Source organism: Herpailurus yagouaroundi, unplaced genomic scaffold (genome assembly GCF_014898765.1).
Source record: "Herpailurus yagouaroundi ecotype Mexico unplaced genomic scaffold, PumYag 180, whole genome shotgun sequence".
Taxonomy (NCBI): domain Eukaryota; kingdom Metazoa; phylum Chordata; class Mammalia; order Carnivora; family Felidae; genus Herpailurus; species Herpailurus yagouaroundi.
In genome coordinates this window covers 2,174,150-2,188,503 of record NW_024412411.1, presented here as the reverse complement: position 1 = coordinate 2,188,503, position 14,354 = coordinate 2,174,150, and the positions used below count along the sequence as shown (strand labels likewise).

The following is a 14,354-nucleotide window of genomic DNA, read 5'->3' as shown; positions in this document are numbered from 1 at the left end:
CCCCTTACACAGTAAAGAATGATTTCTCAGTAATCTTACAGTGCTGTTATTTTGACTCGGAGTTCAGCAGCGTGGGTCTGCCCATCAGACTCCCACGGGTTTTGCTGTACCTGGTCTCAGGTGTGAGGTGATCTTGCCAGGTGGGACAGTTGGCAGGAGGATTAGGCATGCTATAATTCTATAACTTTGAGCATTTTTTTTTTTGAATACCTTCTGTGAGCCCAATTTTGGGAGGTTTTGAACTCCTACAAAAAGTCAGTTAAGGAGACAGTGCAGGCAGTTAGGCCTATGAGTGTGGTGAGTGGTCTGACAGTGTGTTGTTGGGGGATTGGAGGGCCCAGTAGGGTCAGGAAAACATTGCTGGAAGATTGGAGACCCCTAGGGGATGGGGAATTTGAACTTGAGTTCTGTAGGATGAGGCAAGAGATGAAAAAGAGCGGTAGTGTGAGCTCCAATTGAGCAAGGAATGCAGCTTATCTTTTTTTCAGGTTGATACCAGCCCCTTTCCCTAATACTTTCACATCGTGTGTCCACCATAGATAGCATCTGGAACTTAGTAGGTACGCAGTGAATGTGTCTTGAGTTGGATTCTGTTTCATGGGAAGGCTTCACAGATAAGGGATTCACAGGTCAGCATGATGTGTATAGAGGTTAGCAGGGTAGCCAGCCTGGTTGGAGGACAGGGCGTTTTTGGAATGAGGTGAGAGCAGATGGAGTGGGGCCTGGGTGTCAGACAAGAGGGTTTGGAGGTTTTGGAATTTCTCCTGTAGGCAGTGGAGAGCCATGGAAAGTTCATGAGCAGGCAGTGTCCTGAGGCCAGTATGTTTAGATGGATTGGGGGAGGTGTCCAAGGTCTTGCCTTAGACTTTCCTGGGGGCTCCAGACTGGACTTTGTCTATTTACTAAAGTAGGTAATGACCAAAACCATGATCACTTCCAACCCTTCAGACTTTGCTAGCCTACCCTATACCCTGATTTGGAGTTACAAGCTCAGGAACTGTTCCCTGTAGGAGCCAGGAGGCCCTGGTTCTCAGCTCATTCCTCATTCCTCCTGTGACCATGCAGAAGCCACTTCTTTCTGCAGAGTGAGATCCCTCAGTGATCTCTGAGGGAATTTTGTTCTCCTTCCGGCTGAGGGCTGCCTGAGCATCCCTGGATGTGTGCTTAGAGAACCACTGGGGAAGATAACCAGGAAAGATCTGACCCTAGAGTCTAGGCTGGCAGGTGGGATGGAGACACTAATGTTTGAACCACACATCCGGTTTGCATATGCATGATAAGGTGGCCATCTTATCCCTGCTGTACAGGTAAGGAAATTGAGGCTCAGGAGGTTAGGTGAGTTGGCCAGGTCATATGGCAAGTAAGTGGCAGAATTGGGATGGGAGCCTAGGTTTGTCTGGCTCCAGATCCTGCTCTTCCCACCCTACTGCAGTGCCTCCTCAATGTTTCACTGGGTGAGTCTCTTGGCTAGACTGAGAACTCCTTGAGGCAGGGCTGGCTATGAGTCTTTCCATTGTTCAACAATGGAGCTTAAAACCATGCTGGGCAGATAGGGCTCCAAGGGCATTTGGTATAGACTATTTGAAGAAATGGTGCCTTTACTGTTGTTTTTTTCTGAGTCAGGCAGTTTTCCTTTTGGCCACAAGGTGGTGCTAGTAGCCTGCCAACTGCCCAGGCCACACCAGGCTTACATTAGGTTTAGGGTTGCTTTTTTTTCTTTAAAAAAATTTTTTTAAATGTTTATTTATTTTTGAGAGAGACAGAGTGTGAGTGGGGGAGGAGCAGAGAGAAAGGGAGACAGGTTCCGGAACAGGCTCCAGGCTCTGAGCAAGCCGTCAGCCCAGAGCCCAATGTGGGGCTCTAACTCACAAATCAAGAGATCACGACCTGAGCTGAAGTCAGATGCTTAACTAGCTGAGCCACCCAGGTGCCCCTAGGGTTGCTTTTCTGCTAGGTGGTTCCTAAGGGATTGGAACCCTCTGCTTTGGATCTCCTTTTGCTGATCTTGGCACCGAGGAGTTTCTAGACTTTTTGACCCTCATTTCATCTCCTCAGCATCCCTGTGAGGCTGTCGGGACAAGGATTATTGCCTCTGCTTTATAGTCCTGAAAGTGGGGTTGAGAAGGAAAGGGGCTGCTACAGCACAGGGAGTAGGGGGCAGACTGTTGGAGCCAGGCCTTCTGATTCCTGGTCAAGCCTCTTAACTTTCAGAGGAGCCCACACGCTTGCCTGTTCCCATTCTGTTTCTGGTGTTGGGTTGGTGACTTGTGACATGAGATTCAAAACTAGGCTGAGAAATTGGAGTTGGGGGTGAAAGTGGCACAAGGTAGGGGGGGATGATTAATAACAGTGGCAGCCATGTGAAACATTAGAGCTTTCTAGCTAATGAAGAGTGAAGGGATTCACACATCATGCATTTGCCATAGGCAGCACATAGTTGCTAGCACCTTACCTGAACCACCTGTATGATGAGAAGAGTTACGAGTTTGGGTTCCATAATGGATGTGGAAGATAAGTTAACAGTGGATACCATCTGGACAGGGGATGATTAGCTTTCCCTTTATATACTTTGGTGTAATTTCCCTTGTTAAAGACCATGTTTCTGAAGTTCTTCCATTTTTATTGTTTTACTGGGTCGTCCATGCAGCTTTGAGGGTAGGTCCTGGATAGGGATCTGACCAGTGCCCCCTTTCTTTTCAGATGCAGCCCTGATGGAAGCTGCTCGCACCAACAATGTCCAAGAAGTCAGCAGGTAAGTGTTGAACCCCAGGACTTGCTCTCCCCTACAAGAGGGCCTGAGCTGGGTGAACCCCTTCCTCCAGTGATGATTACTTTGGAGGAAATGCTCACACTAAGTTGGGAAGTGAACCCTGTGACTTCCCTATGGTCACAGTCACCTGGGCTCCCTTGGCCCAGGTCAACCTTTAAATGTTTTAAGGTAGGGAGTCAGCCCTGTGTCTCCTTTTTTTTTTTTTTTTTTTTTTTTAACCCCAAACAGCTCTGGATCCTTCCACTGTTTTTTTCTTTGCAGGGCATGGTTTAGAGTCCTCCCCACATCCTTTGGGTCCTTTACTGAATCTTCTAATTTGTTCTTATATCTTTGTGGAAGTGGCCAGGTGTTATTGTTTGTTGCCTAGATGGGGGGCACCCATGAAAAAGTTTGGAGATTTGGGAGGGAGCTGGAAGAGGCCTTTCTGCCAGGTCTTTTGGTGTTAGAAAAGTCTGCCTGCAGAGCTGGGGTGTACACACTGGGCTCCTGCTCAGGGGCTGAGTGCATTCTTCCAGTCTGCCTGGCTCAGCTGTGCCTTTTAGGACCACTGACAGGTTGGATTTCAGGTTTGTTCTTGGGCAGGGATGGGACACAGCCTGGGGCTCAGCCTGGTGCTGGGACTGGGCCGTCTGTGTCCAGGATAGGTGTGCAGACAGGGACCAGCATAAGGCATCAGTATGGGGCTGTTGGTTAGGGGCAGAGGTTTTATTCTTGGTGAAACTAGTGGCCTACCCTGGGCCTCATCTTGGCCTTTTTGGCCCTTTGTATAAAGTGAGGTGGCCACAGTATACCCCACCTTCCCTGCTACCATGTGTCCATTTTGGACAGGAAATCTAGTGTTCGCAGTGGCTATCCCCACACCCAGTGCCACACACTCTTGGTGCTCCTCTCCACTCCAGCTGCCTGAATGTATAAGAAAGTGTTGAAAGTCAGCTGCAGCCCCCATCAAGACTTACTGCTTTGATTCCCTTTCATTTTATCTGCAGCATTATTATTGATTCTCAAGGGTGCTTTTGAGTATTAATGTTCAAGGCTTAGTTTTTAATAAACCACTTTTGGAAGTATGGGCTGGGAGCTGTTTCGTAGCCAAATAAATACGACGGAGCAATAGTTTAATAAACATGCGATGATGCATCTTAAAAACCAAGCACAGATGTCAGCTTGCTGTTATAAGAGCCATTCATAACTGCCAGCTGTGCGTGGCGTCTTCATTTCCCCAGAAACAGATGAGCCTCGCTTCCTTCTGCTGCAGTACAAGGGAGTGAGGGGGCAAAAACTGGCCGTGCCACCTCCTGGCAGGCCTTTGCTGACCCTCACATCACCGGTTGGTGACCGCTGAGGGCTGCCAGGCTGCTGCTTTCCTGTGGCAACCCAATGTAGGTAGTGTATTTGCAGAGCATCAGTGCAGTGAATCCACTTTTCCATCACCCAGGGGAGGCTGAGTTTACCCTATCCCAGCGAGCCCCCAAGTGTTGATTATTTTAGCTCTTTCAAATACACGTTTTTCTAATAGTAATAAACACCAAAAGAATGCAGAAAATGGTTGAATTCATGGTGTGTGTGATGCAGAATATTCCTTCTTGCCTGTGTGGATAGCATATGTTGGGGCCTTTTGTGTGTCTCCCCCAGTTTCCAGCTGCTTTTTTCCTGCCTGCTGTTGTTTCATCTCTTTTGGTCATGATGACTCAGAGTCTCCCTTCACCCCGTGTAAGGGAGTCAGAGATGAGCTAGGCACAGACCCTGCTTTTCAGCATGGCAATCTTTTTTTTTTTCTTTTTTGAGAGAGAGTGCCCACATGTGTGAGCAAGCATGAGCCAGGGAGGGGCAGAAGGAGAGAGAGAATCTTAAACAGACTCCATGCCCAGCACAGATCCCCATGCAGGGCTCGATCTCACAACCCTGAGCCAAAATCAGGAGTCAGATGCTTAACTGATTAAGCCATCCACATGCCCCTATTTATTTTTTAAGTAGGCTCCATGCCCACTGTGGGGCTTGAACTCAAGACCCTAAGATTGAGAGTCCTGTGCTCTACTGACTGAGCCAGCCAGGTGCTCCCATTCTGTTCTTTGTTTAAGAAGGTTGTGAGCTAGACTTCAGCTTAAACCAGTGGTTTGTGTGCTCCCCAGGTCAGGGAGAGGTCTGGTTTCCCACATCTCTTCCCCAGCACAGAATTTCCCCAAACAGAATTTGGGGAAAGTTGCTTTTTACTGATTTTTTAGCAAACTTGAAGCAGAAAGTCCAGAGTCTTATTTCCATATGCCCATTGGCTATATCAGAGGGAGGCTGGGTCCCTCCCTTTTCCCTTCTTCCTCTCCTCCTTTCTCCCTGGGTGGCAGCCATTTCCTTCCTCCTCCCCCAAGGCACTTAAACCTTCTTAATGTGTTCAACTCTGACTCTTCAGGAGTGGAAGCCCTGTCCTGGGGCCCCTGTCCCACCTGTCAGCAGCATGAGCAGGTGGCCCTTCTCCTTGGCTCAGCTCATACCCAAGCCTGGCTTCTGGATGTAGGAACCACTCACCCGAAACATAGGGCACAGGGCAGACCGAAGGCACATCTGTCCAGGCTTGGGCTGAGCCGTGTAAGGAGCTATCCAGGCTGAGAGAAATGAGGCCTCCTATTCTCTCAGTGGAGATCACATTTCTTTCAGAACAAACTTGGGTGAAAGACAACACCCCCAACCCATTTCCCTTCTCCCAGCAGGAAGCTGGGCCTCTCTGCTTTGTGCCTAAGTCAGTTTTTCATCAGCCCAAACGTTCTCTAATGAAGGAACCCTGGTGATACCAGTCTTCAACTTCAGACTGCTTTTACCTTCCATGATCCATTTGATCACTTGACAAAATTTACTGAGCACCTCTCATATGCTAGGCCCTATGCCTGGCATGGGGTACACCTGACCAGACATGATTCCTGCCCTCAATGTAGGTGACTGGGGAAGACTGTGGCAACACAGTGTGGTCAGTGCTGTGAGACAGTAGCCCAGAAGATGCCCTAACCAACCTGGGAGACCAGAGTAAGCATCCTATTGGAAATGGCTTCAAATATCAGTAGGCCTTAGCAAAGAGAAAGGGAAGGCAAAGGGGGTTGCATGAGTGGTAGCACTGAGGCAAGAATCAGCCTAGGGTGTGTGGTGAGGAGGGGGATTTTATATATCTGTGTTGTTTGATCACAGTTTGCGGCTAGGAGGAACTGGAGAGAGGAAGGGACTTGGTCATGGACGGCACTGTGCATTTGTCCCTCAGTTGTTCATCTGTCTAGCCTGTCTTCTGTGCCCAGCCCTGAGCTGAATTTGTGTTGGTGGCAACACCATGAGGAAGTAGAAGCAGTTCCTGTCCTGGAGGAGCGTACTAACTCCCTTCCCGGGGGAGGAGGGAACACATGAGTCAAAATTGAGAACCAGCAAAACTGGGCACATATTGCCTGACTTTTATGAGCTTAAGTAACACAGAGATGATAATACCTTTAACCGGTAGAGTTGTAGAGTATTTGTTAATGACAAAAAGTTGCTTCATTTGACCAGCGTTTGTGAGTGCTTATTAGGAGCGAGGCATTGGACTGAGTGCTTGGAGATACAGTGTGAACAAGATTGGCACAATCCCTGCACTCTTGGTACTTACAGTCTAACTGGGAGCCAGTGACTGGGAGCCAGTACTAATTATGTACTTCAAAATGAATTGCAGTTTGTCTTTTCAACAAATGGTAGTGGGACAACTGTATATCCACATGCCAAAAAAATGCAGTTGGAGCCTTACCTTACCCATAGACAAATATTAACTCAAAATGGATCATAGGCCTAAATGTAAGAGCTAAAATTATAAACTCTTAAAAGAAAATATACGGATAAATTTTTGCGACCTTGGGTTAGGCAAAGCCATCTTAGATATGGCAACAAAATCACGAGAAACCAAAGGAAAAAATAGATAAATTGGACTTCATCAAAATTAAAAACTTTGTGTTCAATGGACACCTTCAAGGAAGTGAAAACTTTCCCACAGAATGGGAGAAAATATTTGCAGATCATATATCTGGTAAGAGATTTTTATCTAGAATACATAAAGAACTGTTTAACTGGACAATAAAAAGATAACAGAATTTAAAAATGGGTAAAGGATCTGAATAGACATTTCTTTAAGGAAGACACTCAAATGAGTACATAATATTCAATATGCACACGGAAAGGTGCTTAATATCATTAGGGAAATGCTAATCAAAAACCACAATGAGATATCACTTCATGCCTATTAGGATGGCTGTAAGCAGAAGGATAATAGCAAGTGTTTGTCAGGATGTGGAGAAATTGGAACCCTTGTAGATTGCTGGTGGGGATGTGAAATGGTGTGACTATTTTGGAAAAGGGTTGGCATTTCCTTAATATGTTAAACATAGAATTACCTTATGATGCAGCAAGTCTATGCCTAGGTATATACGCCAGAGAAATGAAGACGTGAACGTGAATGTTCATAGCAGTGTTATTCATAATAGCCCACAGAGGGAAACAGCGCCCAAAACCCAACAATGGTTGAAGGGACAAATAAAATATAATACAGCCATATAGCAGAATATTATCAGTACAAAAGAATGAAGTATTGCTATATGCTACAATGTGAATGAACTTAGAAAGCATGCTAACTGAAAGAAGTCAGACAAAAGACCACATATCATATGATTCAATTTATATAAAATTTTCAGAGTAGACAAATCCATAGAGACAGAAAGTAGATTAGTTATTGGCAAGGACTGCAGAGGTTGGGGTTGGGAGGGACTAGGGAGTGACTGCTAATGGGTCTGGAGTTTCTTTGGGGAATGATGAAACTGTTCTGGAGTTAGTAGTCAAGATTGCACAACTCAATATAATAAAAACAATTGAGTTGTACATTTTTAATGGGTGGGTTATATATGATATGTTAATTATATCTTCAAACTTGATTAAAAAGTGAAGTATAAGACACTTGGGAATCTAACCTTGAATCTGGGAGGGGTTGAGGTGAGGGTATGTATCAGTAAGGAAAATCATTGGAGTATGTGAGATTGAAGTGAGCTTGGGAGGATGAAGGGAAAAGCAGAACATTCAGTTGGAAGGAACAGTAGGCGGAAGGCCCTGAATTAAGAACAGATGTGAAGAAATCAAGCAGTTGAGAGAAAGCCAATCTGGTTAGACTCTACAGAGCAAAGACGGAAGGACATGAAATGAAGCTGGAGAATTAAGCGAGGACCATACTACACCGAGTCTGTATGCCGTGGTAATGATTTTTATTTTTACTAAGATTGCTGGGCAACCAGTGTAGAATTTTAAGCACGTGTGCGTGTGTGTGTGTGTGTGTGTGTGTGTGTGTGTGTGTGTGTGTGTGTGAGAGAGAGAGAGAGAGAGAGAGAGAGAGACAGAGACAGAGAGAGAGAGAGGGAGGGAGGGAGGGAGGGAGGGAGGGAGGGAGAGAAATATGGTGACATGATCTAGATCTGTAATTTTAAAAGATCTCTGGTTGCTCCATGGAGAATAGATGATATAGAGAGCCATCCATGGTGGATACAGGAAGATTGGATGAAAGTGACTGGAATAGTCTAGAAGAGAGGATGATGGCAGGTGATGACTTGGACTAAGGTGATAGCAGAGATGGAGGAAGTAAGCTAGACAGGACTTGGTGGTGGTTAGAGCAGTATCAATGCCTGATATGTCCTACATACTAATAAATGAATGTTGAATGAATGAATAGAATTGGATATCATTGATTAGGGAGAAGAAATTATTAAGAAGGAATTTCAGTTTTCTGGCTTAATCAGCTATGTAGATGCTATTCACTGAGGTGAAGGTGCTAGAGGAGAACTGAGTTGGGGGGAAAAGATTATGAGTTTGGTTTTAAACATGTTAAATTTAACATGCTAGTGAGATACTCAAGTGGAGATCTGACTCTTCCCACTGTATATACCATGCAGTCTCCCCCCCCCCCCCAAATATATCAGTGATTACTTGAGAGATTGTTTTGTTATCTTTTTTTGATTTCTGGTTTCATGGTTTTAGAAAATAAAGGAGTTCATACCAGCTCAAACTTGTTTAGTAGATGCCTTTGGAAAAAAGTCTGATTTGGTTTGCATTTCAAGAAAGAAGAAAGGGTTGGGTTTTGTTGAGGGCACAAAACATTTATTCTAGCTTTACATTGATGGCTTGGTTCTTGTCCCTGGATGCCCCAGCTTGGGGCTTGAGGCACTTGCTGTCCATGTGCCAGTGCTAAGGTGTCCAGAATGTGCTCAGCTACAGCATAGGTAAATGTTCTGCACATTGATCCAAGGATTTTATCTAATTAACAAAAACCCTGGCTGGTAAGTACATTTGACTGTCTCAGAGCCTCAGAGAAGCTGTCTGTTTATCGATTGTTGTATCATTTTGGCTGGATGGGAAGATATTAGTGATGGCATCAGGGCAACCAAAACATCCAGCTCTCTTAACCAGTAAATATTTAAATGTCCTTGTGGTTTACAGTAGGTTGAAACTAAAGTTTATTCTAAACCAAAGGTCAAGGCTTCACTGGTATCACTCTTCTAATTTGATGCTTGTTGTGAGAGCTCCTTAAGATCATCACACTGTTTTTTGAATGCTAGGATGTAACGTGCACAGGCTTTTGAATAGTGGGATGTTAGAAGGCAGTGTAATGGAAAGAATAAAGGATTTTTAGAATGAGAAGACCTGGCTTCCACTTCTGACACAGCTGTGAACTGGCTCTGGGACCCTTAGTAAATCATAGAACGTCCCTCTTTGAGTCTTTGTTTCCAGATCATGTTAATAGGGACCCCACTGAGAACTTTGAATACAGTCCCTAGTGTTCAACTCTGCAGAGAAAACTGAGTCTCTTTGGAAAGGTCCAGATCGCACACTGAAACACTAATTCAAGTGGACAGTTCCCAGGCAAGCAGTTCTTCAGAGTGGCCTGTACCTTTTTCTGAGGTGCGTGACTGGATCTTTGCTTACTTTCTCCCTGGTGATGGCAGGTAATTGGGGAAGGCTGGATTAGCAGCTTTTTTGGAACTTCATGGGTAGGTGGAAGCAATCAGTCATCTGCATAGAAACCCAGCAGAGTCAGGTGGTTGGCCAACCCCCAGAGCACAGAATGGCCAAGGCCTACTGGGGTGGCTTGTAGGGAGGAGGGATGTCGCTGAAAGAGAGCCCAGCCCTGGGATGGAGCCTCTAGTGTTGGCCCTCCTGGTTCTTGGTTGTGTGGCCTTAGTCCCTAAACTTCCTCAGTGGCCTTACCTGTGAAGTATTGTTGATAATATTTGTCAGACCACCCTCCTAGGGTCTTATGAGAGTTCCAGGCAGGTGAGCTCTTGTCTGGAAAATTACTCATCCTTTGGGTCATCAGTGTCATGTTTTCCTGGAAGGCTTCAAGTACCCTAGCCTTCCCAGTACCTGTAGGTCCCCATAACACCCGGAACTTCCTCTGTGACAGCACTTATCACCCCCTATTGCGATAGGTCATCTATTTTCTTTCTCTCCCACAATACTGTGAGCATTGCTGGTTTTCATTGCTGTTCATGTGAATAGTTAACACATACTTACTGAATATTTCAAAAGTGCTTTGTAAATGATAAAGAGTTAGGCAAATGTTAATAGTTATTGATAGTTATAATAAACCTGTAAAAGAGGACTGACCTCCCTTTGAAAAAATAATATAAAAATGGAGAATTAGCTCTTGTATTCAACAAGTAATACCTACTGTGTGCTGGCACTGTGCTAAGCTCTGATAGATCAGTGGTAAGCCAAAAATACGTAGAGGCATCACCTCATGGAGCTGGAAGCCTACTTAGATGTTGATCGTGCCGATGTGAAATTACAGCTGTGACAGATGCTGCAAGGGAGGGTAAAAAGAATCCTAGAACCTCTGGTGGATTTCCTCTGGTCAAGGAAAGCTTCCCAGAGGAAGCTTGAGCTCTGGTGAGGAGTTAACCTAGGTGAAGAAGGGCAGAAGAGCTTTCCTGGCAGAAGGAACTTTTATTTACAGAGACCCGTGGAAGGAGGAACGATGGCAAGTGTGAAGGACTGAAAAGGGCAGGCACCTGCAGTGTAGAGCGGGTGCCAGAATAAACATTAGAAGCCGTAGTAAGGAGCTTTGTGTTTGTTCTAACAGCAGTGGTAGCTGATTTGGTGGTGGTGGTGGGGTATGGGGTGGAAGGTTGACATGATCAACAGCCATTCTGATTGTTGAGAAACATAAGGAACCAATCTGAGTGTTACCAGTCTGTGTGTTGCCAGCGTCTTTGGCACTGATCCAGCCACCGCAGCAGGGTAAGTCGCAAAGCTGTAGTCCTCCAGGGCCCCACAGCAGGGGCAGCAGTCAGGCTCTGTCTCCCCAACAGTATCGCTGTGGCCTGAGTGCCGCTGCTTGTAAATCCCAGCTCAGTCATGACCATAACACATGTCAGCATGGCTAGAACCAGTTAGATTTTTTTCCCACGGAATTTTCCTAGAAACAATGGGAGAGAAATCCAAGAATACTGAAAATAGTCAAGCTAAATGTCTTTCTGGGCTTACAGTATTCACTTTAGCTTCTTGCTTCACAGTTCCTGCTCTGTCCCTGTCCTGTTTGAAAGCTTTCTCAGAAAAAAAATCTCATTTTTGAATTTTGAGGCTCTTTACATCCTAGTTCCTTCCCTCCCCTCCCTTCTGAGCAGGAGTCCCAGGTCCAGAGTCTTCTTAAGGCAACAAGTGGTTCTCCCCTGTCACTCTGTCAGGGCGTCTGCCCAGGAGGCTCTCATCTCATTGGCAGAAATCCCAGTGGTAAGGACTTTGGGATGGGAGAAAGCAAGGTTTCATTCCCAGCTGTGAGTCTGAGAAAACAAGGGTTGAATTCCAGCTGTGCCGTTTGTCAGCTCTGTGACCTTGGGAAGTTGCCTAACCACTTCTCGCCTAAAGTGAGATGATGATTGACCTACCTCACACCATTGCTGTGAGTACTAAATGAGAACATTAAATGACAGAAACTGCTTAGTGCTATGCCTAGTGCATACCAGATGCTCAGTACATAGCAAGTTTTGTTACCTAAGTGTTGATAATTACACCAGGTTTTTACCCCACAGCTAGAAAAATAAATTAAGGTAATGGGTAGAATTTTCTGGATATTCAGTTGTTACCCTGTACATGTTTCTTAAACTTTTAGTGTGAGTATTCAGACACCTCCCAGACTAATAAACACAAGGTAAATGAATATTAAGCGGGGCAAAAAAACACAGCCTATCATGCTTAGTTTTACTCTTTTTTTTTAGAACTCACATATATTCAGAATTTTATTTACTTCTTATAGGATATTACTTTAATGACATTTTTTACACCTATAATTTTTATATACTTTGGTACATGTAGTATAAAATATTATAAAATAATATTTTAGGGGCACCTGGCTGGCTTAGTCGGAAGAGTGTACAACTCTTGATCTTGGGGTTGTGAATTCGAGCCCCATGTTGGGTGTAGAGATTAGTTAAATAAATAAAACTTTTTCAAGAATTTTAAATAATATTTTAATAACATTGTTGAATATTATTGATAGTGGCTGATGTTTATAAAATGCCTTTTTTGGGGTGCCTGGGTGGCTCAGTCGGTTAAGCGTCCGACTTCAGCTCAGGTCATGATCTCACGGCTCCTGGGTTTGAGCCCCACGTCGGGCTCTGTGCTGACAGCTCAGAGCCTGGGGCCTGCTTCAGATTCTGCTCTGGCTCTCTCTCTGCCCCTCCCCCGCTTGTGCTCTGTCTCTCTGTCTCTAAAATAAAGAAACATTAAAAAAAAAAAATTTAAAAAACCAAAAAACAAATGGTTTTTTTAAGGCAGTTACGAGGTTTTAATCACTAAATCCTCACAGTCATGCAGGTAATAATAGCCCTGCTTCACAGACAATGAAACAGAAATGCAGGTTGCTAGAGTAATCCACAGTGGCCCACTTGGAAGTCGCACACCACTTCGTTTTCCAGATGAGGCGGCCTGAAGCAGAGAGGCTTGCTGGGGTCACAGTTTCCTCAGCACTCTTCCAGGCTCAGTGAGATGTTTTCTCGCTAGAGGAAGAACCATTTCTGTCCGCCTTATTGGGAGTCCACAAGGCTCCTGAAGAGAAACTGTCAAATCCAGATCCCTTACCTGCCCTCCCCTCTGGTCTTCACCCACAGCCCTGCCTCCAGCCCCACGCTCCTGCCAGCCATGCCTGGCCCTTCCCTCCACCCCAAGAACCCCATTCCACTGAGACTTGGCTTCTCACTGTCCCAAACATGCAGCTTACTCATTCTACCTGGAAGCCTTTGCAGTGATTCCAGTTCCACCCCTGTCCTGTCTGGATCCAACTGATGCTTCATCGCCCACCTCAAGCCCTTCTTCTTCCAGAAAGCTCACCCTCACTAATAATGATAGCTGTCATTTATTAAATACCCACTCCATGTGAGGCAGAGTACTAGATACTCTATATGTATTATTTTCATTTCTTGGTACGGTATTGCAAAAGCAGATTATGTTACATCCATTTTCCAGATGACAAAACTTGAGGCTCAGATTTAGTGCTTACTACCTCACAGCTAGTAAATAGCAGTGTGGTGATTTAAACTGAGGCCCACAGGAGTCCAAAGTATGCACTTCCCTTGCTTCAGTTCATTACTTGCTCTAGCCCATATTGAGCTTTCTTACCAGATTCCCACAGCCTTAAAGTCTGAGCCACACAATATCACGGTTAGTTTTCTCCTTGCCTCTCTTGCCTGTGTCTCCTCAACCTGGCTGTGCTGTCACAGCAAGGTGGATGGCACCTCCTCCTGCCTCCACCGTAGCTAGTCACACAAGCCTGGCTGGGCACTCAGAAGGCACACAGTACAGATAGAGCCTTACTGGTTGATTGATTGGTTGAATGAAGCCCTGTTTATTCTTCAGAGGCTACCCAGCAGGAGGGTACAGCAGCTGGACAGGCTGACTGGTCTCCAGGATCCTCCATTCATGTGGATGGGAGGCCCAGGAAGGTTGCATAAGAATCCTCTCTGAGGCTGAGCTGAGGCTTCCATCTCAATGCCCTTTTGTTTGGGGGGGGATAGCACCCAGGCCTCCCGGGAAGTCTGTGTGTTTGACCAGCTTTTGCAGATGGACAGTGAGCAGGGACAGGATATAAAGCACAAACAATTGTGGGAGGCCTCTGAATTCCCAGGGGTTCAGAGTCCAGCAGGCAGGGCAGGATCCTTTCTAGGGCAAGTGACACTTAGTTATAGCCCCTGCATGGGTAGACTGGATCCAAGGCACTTTTTGTCTCTGGCCTCACTTCCTCTTCAGTATTCAAGTCCTTCTTTGGGTTTTCTTTTTTTTCCCCTTCAAGGAGGTTTTCTGCTGGACAGCTCCTCTAGGTATGAGGCCCTCTCTACCTCCCAAAGGATGCACAAACTCTGGTTGAATAAGCATTCTTTCTTTTATTCTTTTCTTTTTCTTTTTGAGATATAATTCACATACCATAGAATTCACTCTTTTATTATTATTTTTTTTTTAATTTTTTTTTTCAACGTTTATTTTTGGGACAGAGAGAGACAGAGCATGAATGGGGGAGGGGCAGAGAGAGAGGGAGACACAGAATCGGAAACGGGCTCCA

The 14,354-nt window shown here is 45.3% G+C and overlaps 1 protein-coding gene across 4 annotated transcripts in view; it reads left to right on the top strand.

Annotated features, from left to right (window-relative positions):
- Nucleotides 1–14,354, top strand: part of CLPB (ClpB family mitochondrial disaggregase) — a 146,297-nt gene that overhangs the window by 2,636 nt on the left and 129,307 nt on the right. For all 4 annotated transcript variants that reach the window (XM_040489240.1, XM_040489243.1, XM_040489239.1 and 1 more), the window contains exon 2: nt 2,701–2,752. In XM_040489240.1, the coding sequence (XP_040345174.1) occupies nt 2,701–2,752 (52 nt within the window). The remainder of the gene's footprint in view (nt 1–2,700; nt 2,753–14,354) is intronic.